The following is a 21,075-nucleotide window of genomic DNA, read 5'->3' on the forward strand; positions in this document are numbered from 1 at the left end:
CAGAATCTTTTTGATAGCTCTCAGTTCTGTAGAAAAGTGAGTACCAATCTGAAATGCATTTTTAAGTATTAAAAAAAAAAATTAATGTTAGTAGAGCCCCACAAGACAAAAATAATCACTGGTTATAAAGTGTGTTGTACATGTGATATGTTATTATTGTCAGTTAGATCATTTGCCAAATACAGACCTACCAACTCTAATGATTTAGGTGTGATTGTTCCAATTTATTTTTCATATTACATGTGTATGAATTGGTGTTATTTTATAATTTTATGTAAGATTCCGGAATTTTTTCAACAACCTTTTTTTCTACTAATAATTTTCCAGAAATTTTCCACTGCTCTCCACTATGCATCTCAATCTTACAAATGCTTGAAATAGTCTATTAAAAAAAGCATGTAAGTAGTAAGCATCTATGGTGCACTGATAAATTTTTGAGAGGAAAATGGTTGAAAAAAACATGGTTCTGCTTTGTCCACAATGACTCCAACCGAGAAAAGTTTATAGCGAGCAGAAGTTTATGCATGCATATTCATAAAAATTCAATGATATTATATGATCCTCAAAGGGTATGAATTATGCAAGATGTATAATTTGTGTTTATGATTTCTCAATTGCTGAGGGAGGTGAAAATGACATTGAAAATGTCTCAACACAACTAAACACCAGCAAACTTGTTAAAGGGCATCTGGAATTAATAAACTGGACTCATTTTTTGTAAAACCTGATACCAAATCAGAAAATGAGGTGATCAAAGCAGAATTTTTATTCACCTCCTTTATTTTTGGAACACAATCTTCCTTTGGAAGTTTTGGACCATGCCTCGAAAATTTTTACTAAAATCTTTCTGAATTCAGAAGTTGCTAAAAGATACAGATGTTCTAGAACTAAAATGTCTGCAAGAGTTGGAGAAATAGCCAACAGTGCAACTGAGCGAATTATGAGTAACATGAAAACTAAGGCTTTCAACTTGTCTACTGATAGCAGTAATTACATTGACAGTAAACTATATCCTATTGTAGTGACATACTTCGATGACAATCCCAGTTTAATTGGAAAATCAAGTGGCAAGAATACTGCATGATTTTCACAAGCAAAACCGAAGTCCTTAAAATGAGAAAATTGTGTATCATTAGCTGTGGACAACACAAGTATGATGATAGGGAGAAGAAAGGAGTTGCAGATTATCTTCTGAAACTTAACCTTGAAATGGTGATTAGGGGATGCCCATGTCACCTTCTTCCTTTGGCAGCATATAAAGCAGCAAAGATGTTGTAATATCAGTTTGATGAAATTCTTGTTGACATTTATTACTGTTCAAACAAGAGTGCAAGTATGGAACAAAAACTTAGAGAATTCCAGAATCTATGTGATGTAGAGACTTGAACTATTCTGAAGCATGTGTGCACATGCTGGCTGTCTCTTGGAAAATGCTTACAGAGGTTAATTAATCAGTGAAGACCTTTGAAGCAATAATTTGCAGCTAAACATGACGAAAAGAAAAACGGAAAACCAATGCAAATGCAAAGTCTGTTCCATGCAGATCAGAGGTATCAGTGGACAAAGAGAGTGATTGTTTAGTACAACATCCAAGCAGAGGCAGTCTGTCAGTGTGTTTCCTGGACTGGGATTTGGATCTTCTATGGATGGTACCTCTGAGAAAGTAGTAGACAAAATTGCAAAGGCAAGTGAGAAGGTATAGGACACACCTGACATCAAATCACCAGGAGACTTACTTACGAGAGGAAAAACCTTGCAAGTTACTTACATCAAGGAGATGTGTTCTATATGCATTATTTCTAAACCATTGTTTTCAAATCTTTGACAAGTATAATTTGAAATTACAGTCTAAGGACCCACTCATCTGATGCTTGCAGATATCTTGTTTGCTTTATTCAAGGATTTGTTAAGCAGACTTGTGACAGCACATGCAATTTTGAATTGTCTAAATATTTTGGATTTGAATTTCAAAGACAGAAAACTTCAGTTAAAAAATGACGACTTAGTAATTGGTAATGAAGTTGAACCTTGCCTTACAAAGATTGACAAAGAAAGCCAGCTCTTTTTCTATGAAGATGTAAGAAATTACTATGAAATTGCATTGGAATATATGAGGGCCAAGTTCCCAATTCAGGACACAACTTTGAAACATGCAGAAGTAGCAGACATATCTGTCAGAAAAAGTTGTTCTTTGGAATAGGTAGAGTACTTTGGAAAATTCAAACAGTTGAAGAAATACTAAGTGGACATGATTTACGTTTCACAGTTGAGTTAAGGTCCTTGGGCCAACATTGTAAATTTTGTTCAATATACATTCACATTTGTGAAATATCTGTGAATACAATCTGAGCTCAGGATGTACTTTTATTTGCCTTTCATAATACATGTTTTTTTCTTGACTTGTTTAAAGTTTTATAGGAAAATAAATGTAAGAGAAGCTGTATACTTGTTTGTATTCCTATGAAAATGTGTCCCTTTTGTAGTCTGATAAGTGCGTGACTTATTTGAAGGTGAGTTTTGAAGTTTGATGCATGCCACTAGTATGTGTACATTAGGGAGATACGGACATGTGGAACACACAAATGCAGGTTGTCAAAATCCAGTCCAATCTACCAATCCGATATTACACTCAGGTTGCATGCTTATTTGAAGCAAACAGAAGTACAAAAATCCCAAGTTTCAGATGATATGTTTGCAGTTTTATCAGCTTAAGAAAATTGAAAAGACAAAATGCAGAAAGTTGGATTTTACAATTCTTAACCAACTTCAAAAATTCACTGTTTTCAAACAAATAAGCAAAAAAAAACTTGTGCAAAGTGTACAGAGTTCTGTTTTTTTTGTTTTTTTCTTGTCCAATGACATTGTATATGTGTAGGTGGGAAATGTAATGATTTCTACTATCTGGATAATTACAAAAGGGGCAAAAAGTTAAAATTAAGGCTAACAGTTTTGATTTTTTTAGAAATGACTTTCATCAAAACAAATGTGAATTTTAAATAAAATGAAAAAATTGAAATCTTATCATTTTATTTTTTGAAGGTACTTGAGATAAACAGAGTACTCAGGATATTTCTAAACTCTGTGTCATCATTTTGTATGTAAAATCCTGAGATACTGGACTGGAAAGGGCTAAAAAAGTAATTTGATCCCAAACTGTTGTACGTGAAGCTATCCATCATATTAAACCAAGGGTAGTTTGAAAAGCTCTTAAAAATGAAAATTGGTGTTGAGAATAATTGATCAGTTATTTGTAATAAGTCGAACAAATAAAAGATTAGTAAATTTTATTAATTACCTACCTCCAATTTTGTTATATGCAGATGAGCAAAGAAAAGGCAGTAACTCCCTTGTGATAACCATATGATGGGAATATATGTTGTTGTACTTTATACTTTCCTTGCTTCTCACTCAGTCAAAAATATTGGAAATTAATTCCAAATAATTTAACTTTTTAAGGCAAAACTTGAAAATGTTTGGATTAGCATAATGCCAGGAACTGAATTTTTTTTGATATTATAAAGAAGCTTGTAGAAAGGACATGTACAAAACAAAATTAGTTGGATAGGTGAGCTGTAATTAGCCAAAGCAGGCCTTGCAATTTTAGGAACCTTGTAGTCATGTGAACACAAATAATGGGCTATCTGTTGGTTAATATTTTGTGTTTACAAGACTACAGAGTTCCAAACATTGTTAGAAGGTACTTTACAACGATGATCATTGGAACATTTGGTAGCTTGTATACATACTTAATTTATGACAAGCCATGATATTCTTCAAAAAAGGGTCCATGAAAGAATGTTTATGGGGCATACATGTTTAGTAATCCTCTGTAATCACAATCACTTTTCTCCGTAGATATTACATATATGAAATATCTTCATTCTTGAATCTATATAAGTTTGTTTACAGATGCCTATATTATTCCATCCTGTTGTATCAATACATCACAAAAAATGACAAAAATATATTTTAACTTTTTTGAAAGTGTAAAGAGATTGTCAGGATTCAAACATTAAAATCTGAAGAATGCAATTAACATCTCTATACTAGAGGCTAACCTTCATATTTGTTTATTCTAAGTTAATTTTTCTTTTTTAAAGTATATTCTTTAATCTGTCAGTCAACAAAAATATGGCGTTTAGATAAGATCTTATCTGCTAAGATGTTTTCTGCTTGTGTTATCCTCTTTTTTATTTTATAATGTATAGAAATAGCATTGATACTATTGAGGATGTCACGTACGTATTCGGGTATTCTATCATATATGGGTCTGCAACTTTTTCTATATATGTACCGGAGCATCTGCTACAAGTTAATCTATAAAAAACGTTCTTACAATGGCACTGATGATGTAGTCTGTTTAACAGCTATAAACACGTTGTAGTACCTGAATAACTGTGATGTGTGTAATTAAAAAATAACAGATTTATAAAGTTGAGTTATGAGATTATTTACAAATTATTCAGTTTTATTTCAAGACAAAAGCTGAAGAATCCCTATTTAAGAAGAAAAATGCATCATATTACAAGAGTTTAATATAAATTGCATCATGCAATATTTAGGTAAATAAAAGAAGGCTTAAACGGTTATTTTCAGAAATGATACTTCCTTCTCTGCATAATAAAAAGTTTTTACTTTATGCTCACTGCCATGTAAATTTCTGTGCATGCTACGAGCCTTGAATACCATCCTCCCACGTGTCAACGTATATTGTGCTAGCCTATGATGTAATCATAATTAAACTGTAGTCCTTCACCAAGAGGAGGGAGACGCATCCTCCATGTGTAGTAATTCCCATAAGCACTAACATTTCAACACAAGCTTATTCTTTCCTTGGTACAGCTTGTTTTCTGTTTGTTTGTTTTTCGTAAGATTTACTAGAATTTTTGCTTTCACTGTTTTAATTATTTGTTACTATGCATCATGTAGTCTTTATTTCCTTAATTTTCTTGATTATCTGAAAGAATCATACTAAATTCTAAGCCTATGAGTTAGAACTTTCATTTGAATTATCTTCACTTTGATTTTCTTCAAATTGGTCTTGTACTTTTGTGGAAATTTGCCCCATTGTCTACTCCTGTTGTATAATCCAACATGTGGATTTCGTTCATTACTGTTCAAGGTTGTCATCAGGCTTATGCTAGCTTACAATACCTGACTCATTTTCTTTCTAATGATAACATAAAAACAAAGGTGGACCACCACAACATCAGTTTCGTGGCTTAACTGGATTATGCGTTCATGCTTCCAAGTTTCTTACATTTACCCAGGTTTTTAACACAATTTTGCAAGTATTGTCCAATACTGTAATAGCAGCTGGAAACAATCTGATGGCCAATAATAGTACTGCCATATTACATGATATGGTTGGTTCCATTCGGATTTCTGATCAAAGGTTCATGACCTCCTGCCTTTATTACCTCAGTTAAACCTGCTTCATCTTTGGTTTCACCACTGTTGCTTCTATGCCTGCTCTTGTTTCTTATTCTCTTTTCTTTATGTGGATCAGATAGTCCCACTTTCATCTTTCACAGCTTGGATTCCAGTGGTATGTCTATTGTTCTCTTTTTCTCTAGTAATTTTTGGCTGAATTTTGGTCTTCCTTGTTGATATATTATTGTTTTTGTTTTCAGTTTGGGGATCTCCAGTTTTTCCTTCCTTTATCATTCTTTCCATATACTTGTTTTCATCTCTTACTCAAGTTTTGTTCATTCTTGTGCTTCATCTTCATATATGGAGGCTTTCCATCATGACCCTATAATCTTTACTGGAGCAACCTGCACATACCTGTTTTCCACCTTGTCCTTGGTTTTCTTCCATTCCTCCTAGTTGCTTTGGTTTCTTTGTTCCTGAAATGTACTTTATCAAGTTGCATTACTTTATGCTTTTTGCCTATCTCGATCTTATCTTCAAGATCTCTGACTTGCACTTTTTCTTTGTGTCCTATTTATTTTTAATAGGGTATTTCTTACTCATGGCATCTTAAGATGAAGTTCCTCATCTGTCATCCCTTCCCACGTTGGTTTTTTGCCCTTAGGGCCAGTGGCTTCTCTTGCTTCTAGCCATCAATGTTCTCTATTTATTGCAGGTGAGTATGAGAATGATTCTGACACATTGGTATCCAGTTACTTATACTGCAGGGAAGTTTCACCTATCCTGGCCATTCTCCATTCTTCACAATGACTGATGGTGAGTTGTTTATTTTTCTCCTTTCTTTTCCAGGTTTCACGACCACCTCATTCAACATGCATATATATCTATGTTATGAAAATGATGGAACCAGAGAGTGACCAGTGTTGCCTCAAAAGGAATATCCAAAATCCAAATTGAGCAAGGAAGTACAGAAAGTATTAATGCCATCCTCCCTTGCTTGGTGCTAGCTACATCTCTTTCAGGTGGCTGTTTGGACTGTGATAGAAACAAAAGCACTGGGTATGTGCCTGCCCTTGCATTTGGCTTATGCCTGCTGTCTTTAGTTGTAGTAACCCATTGCTTTGTCTGTTAGTGTGGGATCTAACTCAGATTATTGTGTCTGATGACAATTGTCTGTGTATCTCTCTGGTGCCCCCCCCCCCAATTCTTCTAGTGGAATACAGAAGAACTCTTGCTTCACCAGTCACAAGCCATAGAAGAAACCAGTATAGAGTGTTCCCACTGGTACAAGACTAAGTGGTTGCATCCCTCATTTGGGCAGTATGGCTGGGGTGTTACTGGTAGTGTAGTATAGTACATTCTACTGTGTTATGAATCAAGCCATTCTTGGTGCTTAAGCCCATCTGATGGGTCTTGAGTTTGCCTTGGGACACTGATATGGGATGCTGCTCCTTGCATCTGATTTTTGGCGAGTTTTCCTCCAATATGGAATGACCTGATTTGTAGCCCTAGCCATATTACACACTCATGCTCAGCTCTCTGTCTTTAAGGTAAGGGAAGGTTTATCAGTTTGCCATTCAGTCCATCTTAGCAACATGTTAGTATCCAACAGAAGATACATATGGCTATTTTTTGCTCTACATTTTCTGTTTGGTAAAGAGTATTCCTTGCTTGAGATGAATGCTGTTCCACTAGACTATTCCTCACCTCTTGGATGTCGTACTCCATAGGCTTTCTATTTCTAGTGCTGTTTTCGGGAAGGAACCCATCTTTGTTATTTATCACTGACCCTTCCACTGTCTTTAATGTGGGATTATACCCAGCTAACAATTTCATGTTGTGACAATATTGCTTCATCATTAGATGTTGGTTGCCACAACATTAGAGGTTTACGTTGCATTGATACATTCCTACATCTGTTATGCCACCATTTTACATTGCAATATAAATTTTTATTAAACCCAATCTTTAAGTTTATATGATAAAATAAGAGATTCAACTTCTCTCATCTCATAAATTTATTGGACAGGTATTCTCTGACGAAAAAAAGCAAAAAAAATAGAGGAGAGTTTACAAAATGTCAACATAAAAATTTCATTGAAATTATTATTTGTGACAATAGTAATCTATAACTATCCTTCTTCCAGCTTGTACATCTCCCTAAGCATGGTTTGTCACTCTTCCTCTTCTACCTGATCATTTTCCAATATTTTGGCGCTGTTTGATATGTTTGCAAGTTTGAAACTGATTCCTGCAAATTTATCCAGCATCATATGTATTATTTTTAGGAACAAAACTTTTGATTAAATACCCAGAGTTAAAGGGAAAACACGATTTATAATTTTAAGCACATAAAGTATTGTCTTCCAACATACCTTGTTCCTCCTGGCTTGTTGAGAGCATGTTTCAGAATTTCTGCCATGCAGTCCCCAATAGTGCTTTCCCCTACAGGCATCTGCAACAAACATTAAATAAAGAAGTCCTAAGAATGGATAACTTAAAGACAATTTCCATTTCATTCTCTTCAAAATTTAAAAATTTGATAATTGATATCTCGGAGAACCTCAACTGGTTTTGGTATTTTGGAGTTGATTAGGTTAATACTAACTTAAGAATTTATTTCTCTTGCATATGACCTGTCCTTTTAAGATATGTACATTTCAGTATTTATCTGTTATGAGGTGTACCATGTTAAAGCCAAAATTAACACATCATGTATTTAAAAGACAAGACTTTGAAGAAATCCAGGGCATATGGCTTATGTCAAAATTACAAAAGCTAAAAATATTCAAAAACAAAATTTCAAAAAACATTTTATTGTAATCCTTTGCTCATAAATTCATTATACAAAGTTTCAAAATTCTGCATTGAAAACTGTAGTAGGAGATAGAATTTGAAGAATTCTTGACAGATGCTGGACAGATAAATATTGCAAAGGCTCCACTTACAGTTGACTTTGACTGCAGCGGAACTAAAAAAACACACACAAACCCATCTGCTTCTTTTATTTTAGCCCCCTCTTCTCCAACATTATTATCTATTGTCAATTTTGATGGCTAAGTGACATCAGTGTATGGTAATCAGATTAAGTTTTTACTCTACAAGTTCATTGAATCATAAAATGTAATAGTATTGTACACTAAACAGCTGTGTATAGTCAACTATTTCAAATCTGATGACCATGGTAGTAATTTTTATACCAAATAGTCTGCATGTTGCTATATATAAAAACATTATAATAAATCAAGACTTCACATGGAGAAAAAATAAAGAAAACAGTAAACCATTTTGACATGCCTTGAAACTTCTGGTAACACAATATGCCACTGAGAATTGAGAACCATTGAACTTTCAGTTTGTGCATTACATATGATAAAGGAAGATGACTTTTATACTTTTTGGTTTTGCATGGTATTTAAGTTTGAAAAAAATCAAGATCACCATAATAAGAAAATTTAATGATACAATTACATATTTTAATTAAAACCATATATTTTAGCATTTTACAGAGTGTATTGATTTTCTATAAAATTAATTTTTTTTTACAAGACAAAATCTGTCAATTTCCATGCCTATAACGTTGCAGGAGCTTTGTGAAAAACCACTGACAACATATCTAAGATGTCTAAAATTACAGATCAATTACATATTTTTTATTCACCAAATAATTGAAATAACAAGTTATTACACTGTAAAAAAAATTTAAACACATTATTTAGACTGCAAAATTGTGAAAACATTTTGCTACTTCGTAAATTTTCAAAAGCATAAGTCATCATTTAAAATACGTTGGATGTTGTTGTTCCATATTTGAAAATGTAAAATGCAATTTTTTCTTTTTTAAGTTGTGCCTTTGAATATCATATGTTCACTATTAATGTCTAACAGTGCTACAACATTGTTATTAAATATAATGCTGATGTAGATATTAGACAAAACTATTAAGCAACACTGTAGAAACGTCACATGCTAGCTGGGTAGCTGTTTCTGGTGCAGAGAGGTGAGATTTCTGAAGCTAACATTTTCCTTATCTGAAAATGTATTACAAATAGATACTCATTTCTTTTTGCAACACTTGATACCCTTACCACTTGTGGTGCATTTAGTTTGTCTTGACAGGCTGGTGCAATACACATTGACATGTGTAGGGATGGAAGCTTTATTCAAGGCTTGTGGCATGCACAGTTATTTACAGTTCAGTGCATAGATGCGTAATAGCTCTTTGTGATGCAGAGAGGTTAGTATTTAACTGAAATGCACTTCCAAGTCACGAAAATATTAACATTGCAATTTTATTTAGTTTTTGTTTTCAAAAATGGTACATACCTCTGCTTTGAAATTTGATTTACTTAACTTAAAATCATATAGTGGTAAACTACATAGTAAACAAATATATAGTTTTGTGATAGTTATTATTGATTTGAATCTGGCTCTTTTAGTTGTTAGTATTCTTTGTAATGATCATTTCAGAAATATGGCAGAAACATGTCTAGAAGTTTATTCATATCTTTTGTTCAAAGAATTAGAGCAAATCAGTTTTCATTCTGGGTGGGGGAGCACTGTAATTACAAATGAAAATAAATTTTTTTAACCAGGAAGTAATGGTAATGATTATATAAAAAATATTAACTGAAAGTATTCTAAACAAAACATTAAAATTAATCACTTTTACATGCTATGGGTTGATTTTAAAAGAATAATTTTTTATTTCAGTAATGGCCTTAGGTAGTTTGGTTTCTACGTGTTATTGAAAATTTTGAACTTTTATTTTTCTTATAATTTTTTTGTCTGTTTTTTATTTTATTTTCTGGAATGTCTAATGTTGATCTTCAAGATTAGACATGATTATTAATTTCTCTTTCTGCAGCTTGCAGGGGTAGTGCTTCATCACCTTGGGGAATATTGTAAATAACTGATTTCAACATAAGAAGCACTAAGTGTATTGAAGTGAGTATGAAATAGTTAACATTTGTATTATTAAACCAAATCTATGTATCTGAAAGAAATATTAATTTTGGAGATTGGTACTTAGGCTTCTAGACTTCCTTCATTGGGTAATATACAGGATTTGTCCTATGTGCTATACTTTTTCTTGGACTAAAATGTTTAAGTTTTTCTAATATTTTTTTAGCAACATCTTGTAGAGTTTTTTGTTGTGAAAAATAACAGAATTAGTTAAAGTTGTAACTGTTGAATGTAATATCTTTCTGATACCATAGTAAAGTTGCAATATAACAGTTGGTTCAGTATGAAATATCATTGTCAGTTAGTGTTATTTAAATTTTCCTAAGTGCTGAAAATACTGAAAGTAAGCTAATTAGTGTTAAGGTAAAATGAAGAAGGAGATTTGTAAAGCAAGGTAAATTACTGGATGGAAGTTAAACTGTATGAAAACATTATCTGTTAGCATGCAGTGTTTAATATTAATATGAGGACTAACCAACAGCAGCTTACACAAAGCTGTAAGAGGAATCACAGTGCAAGTAACATAATAAAGGCAATGCAATTGGCTAAGTGAAAGTGGCATAATGATGTCAATGGAAAAACCTAAAATAACGGATTGGTCATTAGAAGGGTTATAGGAAACTACAATACTAGAACACAACACTTGTGCTTTTGATACACAAAATCAAACATGATGCTTCTGGCTGTATGTGGCCACAGTGACCTCATTTTAGGAAAGCTGCTCTAATGTATTTCACTATTACCTTTTTATGCAGTTGAGTTCAAATCTTGATTAAAATCATTAACAATAACTTGTTGGTAAAGTTGTTACATCGTCTTTGGTAAACATAAACAAATAAACAACATTACAGTGAATATTAAGAGGTTGCTAACACTAACAAGAAAGAGAAAATTGAATGTTTCAAAAGTCATTAATATTTCTTTGTAAATTTAACCACAGTGTTGAAGTACATGGTTGTAGGAACTATAAAGTAAGTCATTGTAGGTTTGATCTTATGCCTAGAATCAGGTCAGTATAGGTTTGACCTTGTGCTTAGAATCAGTAACAGTTGTAGCAAATCTGTATTTTCAACTGTAATAGTCTTGAACCCACTCACTCCTTGTTCCAAAAGTTATAAATTTATAGATTGCTGTGTTGGACTTTCTTTAAATTTAGTATAGATAGCCTTTGAGTAGCTTTGTACGAAATTCTAAACAAACAAACAAATAATTTTTTAGATAAATAATCTTTTAGTACTGGTAATGTTGATTTTTTCTTCTGAATATTATTTTCAGTGTTTTTCCACTGGTAAATTTTACAAACAGAATATTCATCAGCTAGAGTACAATTGTTATTGAATAATAAAATGACTATGGTAAATTAAGTTTGTGGACTTATAATGCTAAAAACCGGGTTTTGATACCCATTGTTGGCATAGCCCATTGTGTAGCTTTGTGCTTAATTACAAACAAATCAAACTGTTAAATTAAATTAAACTTCTTAATTATTTAGGCATTATATTTTAATTTAAATTGTTGAAAAAATATTTTTTTTTACGTTAAAACAAATCTTTTTTTACATTTATTAATAAATAATACTACTATTTCTAGTGCATTAATATAAATATAAGGAAATATGTTATAAAATAGGCAAAATGCATGTACATAGCTTACTTCACCCCAAATCTCAATCTTGACATAAAGAAGAAGCAGTAATGAAAAGCATTAGTTTACATTTTATACTGAAATGATTCATTTAAATCTTAATCGTGCAACACTAGGGTCTTATTACTAACAATGAAAAAATATTAAAGGGTAGTTGAACTGAAAAACTTTTTCTGCCTCATTATGATAAAATAATAATGCTAGTGTTTACATTTTGTTGTGTATATGAAATATTTTATGGTAATATTGTAATATCAAGATGTTTTTAGCATTTTCTCAACTGGGATTGACTAATTTTATCAAAGTGTGTGTGTGTGTGACCACTCTGAGTCTGTTTAAACTAATTTCTTGTACTTGCCTGCCTCCAACTCTAATTGGTTTATGTAAATATTAGGATATGCACCATGTAACACTGAAAACAAGTTAAACAAATAAACTAAGATTTTACAACTTTACTACCAAATGCTATCTGTTTTTATGTTGGCAATATTAATAAGAAAGCTTTGTAATACAGAATGTCTATTTTGATGCTTAATTGGAGAAATAAGAAGTTTGCATTGTATTCTTGTGTGTATTCAGTATGGTACTGTTTCTTGATGTCTTTTATTTATATTTTTTTCTTGAACTAATAAATGGAGTGCATTCATTGAATATTAGGCTATTACAATTTTAACTGTTTTTATGGTAAGAGTTATCTTCCAATAAAAATAGTATACAGGATAAAGTTGAAGCTATAAAAATGTGGATTTAACATGTCAGTTCTGCTGTTTATAGCTGTGTTAGCTCTTCATTTGTTTTTTATGTTTAACTCTTTTTCATTATAGTGATAGAACTTGAAGGTAGTTAAGTTGCACTTTATCATGCTAAATAATGAAAAATAATAATAATGGTAAAACACTGATTATTTTATTTACATTGTTTCTGTATAACCAGTGGATGTTATTTTGTAAATCCTAATTTGATTTTACCCTTTGTGTGTCTAGGATGGGTGGATCACAAGATGAGAGTGGACATAATGATGTGGTAAGCTTGTTTCTTTTTAAGCATTTTCTTCTTTCTTTTGTTATACTCTAAGGTTCTAACTGTACATTTTTCATTGTCAGTATTATTCTAAAGTGTTTCTAGTTGTCTAAAATTTTCAATTTGTTTTGTGTTGTAGATAGTTTGATATAACATACCTATTGTACCTTTACTTGCTTATTTTCATGCATTTTAGTTGGAATAAAAAAATAACAACTGTGTGTTGCATTATTTTCTAAACATGGGTACTCATTGAATTTTTGTAGCATAAGTTAGGCTCTTAAAAATATAATTCAACAATGACTTGTTTTTGTTTGAGTTATAAATTACTTTTAACTTCACTTTTGATAGTTTAGCTTTGGTATTAGAAAGTATTTGTTACTCCTTAAAAATAGTGAAACTTGTTAAGTTATAAATATTTTCTTCTGTGTTCAAGCAAATAAAAAAAATAACATTTTAATTTAAATGTGACCACTCACCTCTGTACACAGATAGCTAGCTATTTTCCTCTCAAAGTCTAGCTTTCTGTCTGATAGAGTTGCATGCCACCAGCCTTGTGAGAACTCCCATCTAAAATTAATGTGAAATGCTTCACAAATAGGAGTGTGACTCATCTTGTGCAAATGATTCCTCTACATTCATGCATGAAAATCCTAATTCTGAATTTTGAGGATGTGTGCACACAAGATACAGTCCGAACTTAGTCCCCAGCTTACTATTCGCATATTAGTATTCAAACAGCTGCGTGCGAGTACTCGGATGATCACATACTCGTTCTTCCTGTCCTTGCAACAAAAATTCATGTCTTTCACCTCTTTTGTTCGTAAATATGGGCAAATGGTATCCCTGAATGAGATGAGATGTGGTCTCCCACTGGTGTTCCCTTATGGAGCCCTTGCCATAGTGTTGAACCCTATGGGCTTCCTTTGGATGTTTGCTGAAGGGATATTATCTAGATAAGTTTTGTACCGATCCTTCCACTATCTCAACTTAGGGTTCTAGCTGTTTGTGTATGGAAGTGAGTGGTCGTGTTGGGAGTTAAAATTTTCCCTATCTGAAAATGTATTTCCTATAGGTACCTCCTTACACGTTCCTACCCATCCTTCACACTTTCCTGGTGCTTATTGCCTTTGCCTTATCAAAGAATGGGGGTTTTGTTGCATGATACATCATCCTGCAGTAGTGCAAGCTCACGTGTTTCATGTGAATTTTAGAAGTTTTTCAAAAGGCTGATGGCATGCAAATCTCAAGGCAGAAAGTGCAGCTTCAAGGGGAAAATAGCTGTGTGTACAGAGATGACTAATCATCAGAAATACATTTTCCATTAGGGAAAATGTTAACTTTCATATTTGATTTTAGGATAATCAGTTAGACCTTGAAAATGTCCCTTGCTCAAAGAAGAGGTCATTAGTAAACTTGAAAGCTTATGACAGTGAAAATATAATTTATTATAAGTCACATTTCCTTTTTTTTATGATTACTTCTGTTTTGACTTGTTTGAATGTAAAAATTCATTGGTATATGGCAAAAAATTTGCAGTCAATTGTTATTAGTAAAATTGTTCAATAAAACTGTTAAAGAGCACTGATATTCTTGTACACATATACATTACAATTATCACAGACATTACAATGCAACATTTTGACCTCAAAAATAAGGATTTCTTTGCATATGTTAGTATGTGATAATTCTGACAGATGTAATACATTTAATTCTTATGTTTATGATAAATCTTACAAGTACATATAAACAGCAAAAAATATGTGGAAACTTCTGTTTATCCTTAAATAGAAAGTAACTTGTATTTTTGACTGCAATTGTATAACTGTGGTGTTGTATTAGCAAAAATGATGCAAAGCTGTGTATTTGAAATTTAACCCATACATATGGCTGAAAAGTATGGAGTTTTGAGAAATTAAATGTTATATTTAAACTTCCCTTCTAAAAATCACATCAATACAGGGTACTTGTCTGGCTCTTCCATATCAGAATGCCACTAAGGATACATCACTGACAAGTAAAGAGACTGGATCAGAGCCAGTGAATGGTATTGTTCAGCCTCCTTTTGTTCCTTCATTAGAGAAACCACATCGGAACACTAACCAATTACAGTATCTCCTTAAGGTTGTAATGAAAGCTGTTTGGAAACACCAGTTTGCTTGGCCATTCCATGAACCTGTGGATACAATTAAACTGAATCTGCCTGTAAGTATTTTTTGTTAAGCTGTTACACAGTTAATGTGACACTGATATCCCCTGTTCTTTTTGTTCTCAGATTTAAAACATTGAACGGACTTGCTTGAAATTTTATACACAGTTTATACGTTATATTTATTTTGTGATTGAAAAAAAAATTTATGATTTGGATTATTATTCATATAATATTTTAGGTTGTGAATTTTTAAACATTTTGTTTTGAAATTTATTTTTAAAAACATTGAAAAAACTTTTTTTTCTAAAAAAATTTTTTATTCGTATGTGGCTAAAATATCATAGAATATCAGTGTACATTTTTTCAATAAAACTAATTTTTTGTGTCTGTTTGTTCTAGTAATAGTATACTCCTTTTCTTGTATATTTATACAATCTGTCATACAATGAAAGTAACTATTGGAAAATATTAATGAAATAAAACTGGATTTTTGTTCTTTTATTGTGTCTAACATATTGTAAATGTATCAAATAGTTATTTTTCAATAAAACTAATTTTTGTTTGTTCTCGTAATAGCAGACTCATTTTCTTGTCTGTTCATACAATCCATGATGTACAATGAAACTAACTATTAGAAAATATCAAGGAGAGGATTATAACTGGATTTTTGTCTGTTATTATTGATCAGAAAATTTTGTTTTATAAGTTCTAACTTTTTTAATATTCATCAGTTATTTATATTTATTTACCTGAAAAGTTATGTAGTTACAAAAGTAGCCTCAAACACTGAACAGTAAAAGCATTTACCAGTAGAAACAAAACTTGTACCAATAGCTTAGGCCTTTAGTAATATAGGCAATATTTTTCCAACTATAGTTTTTGTCACTCTCAATTTCTCTAATAACTATCATTTGGTGTCGATAACTGAGGACATTTTGTACGTATTGAGTAACAATAATTTTAATTAATACAAATGAAATAAAAAAATGTATTGTGTTTGTGTCATACAAATACATTATTGGCACAGAATCCTTATCTTCACCACATTTACCATAAATATACCTAGCTGATATCTTCTCATAGGAGAGTATTCATTTAGATTTCAAAAAACTTGACACATTAAAGATTATTGCAAACTAAAAGAACATTAAAAGAAACTATATGTTTATGGTTTGTTCCTATTGTAAGCTATGTTCTTTCCTAAATTAGTCACTTTCTCAGAAACCATAAATTACTGCTTAGTGCTTTTTTTTTTTACTTGAAATTGAGATGATAGAAAATATACTTTTTTCCAGTAATTTTGTAGCCAATGGTTCTATATACTTTCAAAGCTAAGATTTATTACTTAATATCTAACCCACTTTCTGTAATACCATAAAAGGTTAGCTACACAGGATTCTAGAAAAAATTACTGACAGAAAAGCATTGTGAGAAACAAAACATGAATGAGGGCAGAATAATTCTAAACAAATCTATAAGGGTGCTGCTTACAGATGTTACCCATCAGAGCTGCACAGAAATTAAAAGTTGAATCATTTAAAACAAATTTCTTTGTGAATTATATTAAATAAATGATGCAAGCTATTTATAAAATATTTTTGAGTAAAAACAAATTAACTATAAATTTTTTTTAATATTTGATATGCAATAATACACTCAACACTGGAAATTAGTTCGACAGTCGTAATATGTATAATGTACTGATTGAATGAACCTTTCTTCTAACAGATAAATGAACAGCCTAGCTAGTTACAATAGTGTGATTGCCTTTTCACTCTTTGTCACTTTTTGTTGGGGGGGGGGGGGCATGAATTACAAACAGTTTTCCAGCACTAAAACTTTAGATAAGTTGTATTTCTATACTCACGTGTATCTTATGTTTTTTAGCTTTCTTGAATAGAAGCAAAAATAGTTAAGTTACACATTGTGTAGGCAGCACTGATGTTTTTTATTATTTTATATCGTCAAATTTTTCACAAAACTGTATGATTAGATTATCATTCAAAATTTTTATTTTATTTTGTATAGATAGTATTTGTTTTTTAACTTTTGGACTTGAGATAATTATGTTTTAATGGTATTTTTTCTTCAAAGTTTTTGAAATATATTTATATATATATATATATATGTATGTATGTATGTATGTGTGTGTGTGTGTGTGTGTGTGTATATATTAATGTCATATCAAACTGGAACCTTGGACAAAGTACTGACTTTGAAACTAATTAGATGAAAGAGATTGATTGAATTTTTATGTACTAAATGGATGTTACTTTTTTAATTAGGACTATCATAAAATTATTCAACAACCCATGGATCTTGGAACTATCAAGAAAAGACTAGAAAATTGTTGGTATTATTCTGCTACTGAGTGTGTCGATGATTTCAAGACTATGTTTACAAATTGTTATGTGTACAATAAACCAGGAGAGGTAAGGATAAATATACTGTGTACATTAGCAGAATATTCAAGTTTCTTACTTTACTTTTATTACATCTTTTCTGTAAAAAATTCACAATATTAGTTTGGATGCCAAGTAATTGCTTTAAGATAATTTGATATTGAAAAAATTAACTGATATGTAATTTTGCTGCAAAGTTATGCATTTTATGTTGCTTGATCGCAAGAATGTGAATTGATGCACAAGCTAGGAATTTTTCCAAAGGTTGTCTTATTAGCAAGACATGGAGAATTGAACATTGCTAAGCTTATTTGCATATTCTAAAGAAGAAAGAGAACTTCATTGTCATTAAAGTCTTTAAGTAACAATCTACAGCAACAGTACATTGAAAATAGTGTATTTGTGTTGATCAGATGTGGACTATCTACTGATTTTTTTGACATGCAGTTTTTAAGCCCATGTGTTTATAATTTATCGGTGTAATAACACTAAATGTTGCATAATTTAAGTGGTCTGTTGAAGATAACTACACTGTCAACCTTACATTGTTTAATGTGAGTTAATGAAATTTATTTCTCACACTTGCACCAAGATAAGCTTTGACAGAGAGTAGGAATTTATGAGAAGTTTTTAATTCAAAGATAGGTACTTTTGCAAATTATTAGGTATGTATACAGATTTTGGAATGTTTGTTTAGCTCATTAAAATTAAGATGACACTTGTGAAAATTTTAAGTGACAGACACTTAAAGGAAAACCAATGTTTAAGGATTGTGTATCATTAAATGTTGGTTTTTCTTTAAACATCTGTGTTGTTTGTTTAGCACACGTATGTAATGTAAGACGTTAGCATTTTGATTTTTGAGAATTATAATCAATAGAGAATCATTAAAGGTCTACCTTCTGTTAATTTGCCTTAGTTATAATAAGGTTTAATACATTATGAGAATGACGCTGGTCCTGCGCTGCCGTTAGAGCTACTTCATCCACTATTGATTGCTTTGGCTGAGCACTATTGTCCAGTGTTGCAGTTTTCATTGTAACAAGCTTCTGTAAAGGATTACAAATTTCAAATTGACTTAAGTCACACATCCTGATAAATATTCCACAGACTCCACTGTTCATGTATGTTAACTTCCAATACCATGCTTAAATAGCCCAAAGGGACAAAAGGCTATTGGAGCTACACTGTGGAACTTGACAGGTATGTTGTTAAATGGAATTGCTGTTTATTTGGCCATTTTTCTCATGTAAACAACTGTTGATTTTGAGGTCTGGTATTAAGCTTGCAAACTTTTGGTTTGAATTTTGTTAAATTCAGATATATATATTTTTCAGTTAATGTTACCAGGAGATATGCTTAACTCCATTGCAGTGACTTTCTGGGTCAAAGGGATCTCTTTTGCAACTATAACCTTTACTTTGTAGACGAGGACATTATTCTGTAATAGCTTAAGTTTTGGTTTTGTAGCCTATTCTTGGAATAAATACGCTGCTGAGTGAGTTTTTCCACTGATGAATAGAATATTGAAGGCTCCTTTCTTTGAAATGTTACATCCTTTGGCTTTATGTCATCTTGAAATTTTGTCATACAACTGTACTTCTTTGGAAAGGGCTATGATGTATTTCTCCAGCCATTAGTATTTTTTCGGTGGCAGTGCATTGGGAATTATCTGTGAACTAAGTATATAGGTATAGAACATATGGTGCAATGGCTTGCATCTATGACATCACTACATTAGCATATGAATATTATTTTTCTTGCATGCCAATTAACCCTTTGCATGTTACAGTTTTGTTCATATTGAGAAAATTTGATGAAGAAATGATGAAACTAACATTGTGGTATTTCAAAAGGCTGCTTTTGAAATAAAAACGATACATACAAGGTGCAGAAAAATTCAACAAAAAGTCTATGAAACCTCTAGGAGATGTGGTACTTGTTACACCATTGTAAAGAGAGCTGTGATATCCATCATTTAATTAAATTTTCATTGTTTAGCATTTCACTAGTATATGGTTACAAAGTATGGAATCAATTATATGAAATGGCATATCTTAGAAATGTAATAAGAATTATTTCATTGCAGTGCCCTTTTTTACTCAAAAACATTCTTTACATGATGTATAGCATTTACAATGGAAGCTAAGAATTTAGTGATCTTCCGTCATCTTGTTATAAATATGAAGTTTTAGCAAATTGTTCAGTAATCAGAATATTGAATGTTGAGCTTGTTTTGTTTGAATGTGAAAATGAATTCTTCATGATGTAGTGAAAGTTTTATAAACTTATGAAACCCTGGTATTGTGTTTTTCTCTTGGGTATTTGTGGTTGTATGTAAGGTATTAAGTAAGATTTGGAGATAGGTTCTTGATTTATGCATATTTTTATTGACAGAAAAGGTTCTGAAAGAGGTACTCTTATTTATTAGTACAGTATATCACAAGAAATATTCCATCAAAATAGCTTATTTGATTTGTTATATGCTTTAATATTTCAAGTTGAAACAAACTGTATTAAATTGAGAAAAAAAATTGGATTAGAGTATTTAATTTCATCTGGAAAATACCTGAATGCCATTCCAGAAAAGAAAAGTATGTGCATTATTTACATGCATTTCTTTGTTCCGTTGTGAGAATGCATGGCTGGTTTTTGTCTTTTTTTATACATTTTGTATTTGTACTCCATCTTGGATTGGTAACCTATAATAGTAGCTTGACTATCCCTTTGCTCAATCTAACTGACATTTTTATTGTATGCAAAACAAATGAAACTTGACACTAGGAGGGTGGTGTGTACTACCTCAAAAAGGACAACAGTTAAAGAAACACAGACTGTGACTTTAATTTTAACTTGCCTTCTTTTTTGTAAAGTAAACAAAAAAAGAGAATTTCTAAAATATGTACAGTAAAGCTCAGTTGCTGATTGTATGTTTGTATTCTATACATTTTGTCATTTCAAAATGAAAAATGAGCATTCATATGTTTGAAAGAAAATTTTTAGGATTAAATTTGTGATTTATGTTTTTTACCAACCTTATATCTTACTAATAACAATTATTTCTCACTCCAGTATTATTCAATATTTGTCTTTAAAACACAAAACTTAGATAAATTAATATTTGAATTACTAGAACATTTCATCTTAAAAATTTGTTTGATACTTCTTGATTTAAACTTTAACCCTTAATCACCCATTCTGACAGTTGTAATAAAAAAGTGCATTTTTGAAGAATAAATACAAGCGTGAGAGTTTAAGATACTTATACTTACATGATAAAATTTCAAGATTTATGTTCCTGACTTATGTCTTTAATAAAAAAAAAAGTTCAAGAATGTAGAGTAATTATCAATACCAGCTAAGGCGAATGTTGAAAAAAACACAATTATAAACTATAATGCAAAAAAGTTTGTCAACAAAGTGTGCTTAAAGTATAAAGAACAATTCAATTTATTATGTAATTGCCATAAAATTAGCCTATGTTTAACAAATATTATGTACTCTTAGCTCTTAGTTTCT

At 31.3% G+C, this 21,075-nt stretch overlaps 1 protein-coding gene across 10 annotated transcripts in view; it reads left to right on the top strand.

Annotated features, from left to right (window-relative positions):
- Positions 1–21,075, top strand: part of LOC106459403 (bromodomain-containing protein 3-like) — a 122,199-nt gene that overhangs the window by 8,882 nt on the left and 92,242 nt on the right. For 9 of the 10 annotated variants that reach the window (XM_022385883.1, XM_022385884.1, XM_022385885.1 and 6 more), the window contains 4 exons: positions 10,241–10,320; positions 12,966–13,005; positions 14,965–15,207; positions 17,440–17,586. In XM_022385883.1, the coding sequence (XP_022241591.1) occupies positions 12,967–13,005; positions 14,965–15,207; positions 17,440–17,586 (429 nt within the window). In that variant the 5' untranslated portion in view covers positions 10,241–10,320; position 12,966. The remainder of the gene's footprint in view (positions 1–10,240; positions 10,321–12,965; positions 13,006–14,964; positions 15,208–17,439; positions 17,587–21,075) is intronic. The other variant, XM_013919020.2, reaches the window with a different exon arrangement.

This window comes from Limulus polyphemus, unplaced genomic scaffold, assembly GCF_000517525.1.
Source record: "Limulus polyphemus unplaced genomic scaffold, Limulus_polyphemus-2.1.2 Scaffold601, whole genome shotgun sequence".
Taxonomy (NCBI): Eukaryota; Metazoa; Arthropoda; class Merostomata; order Xiphosura; family Limulidae; genus Limulus; species Limulus polyphemus.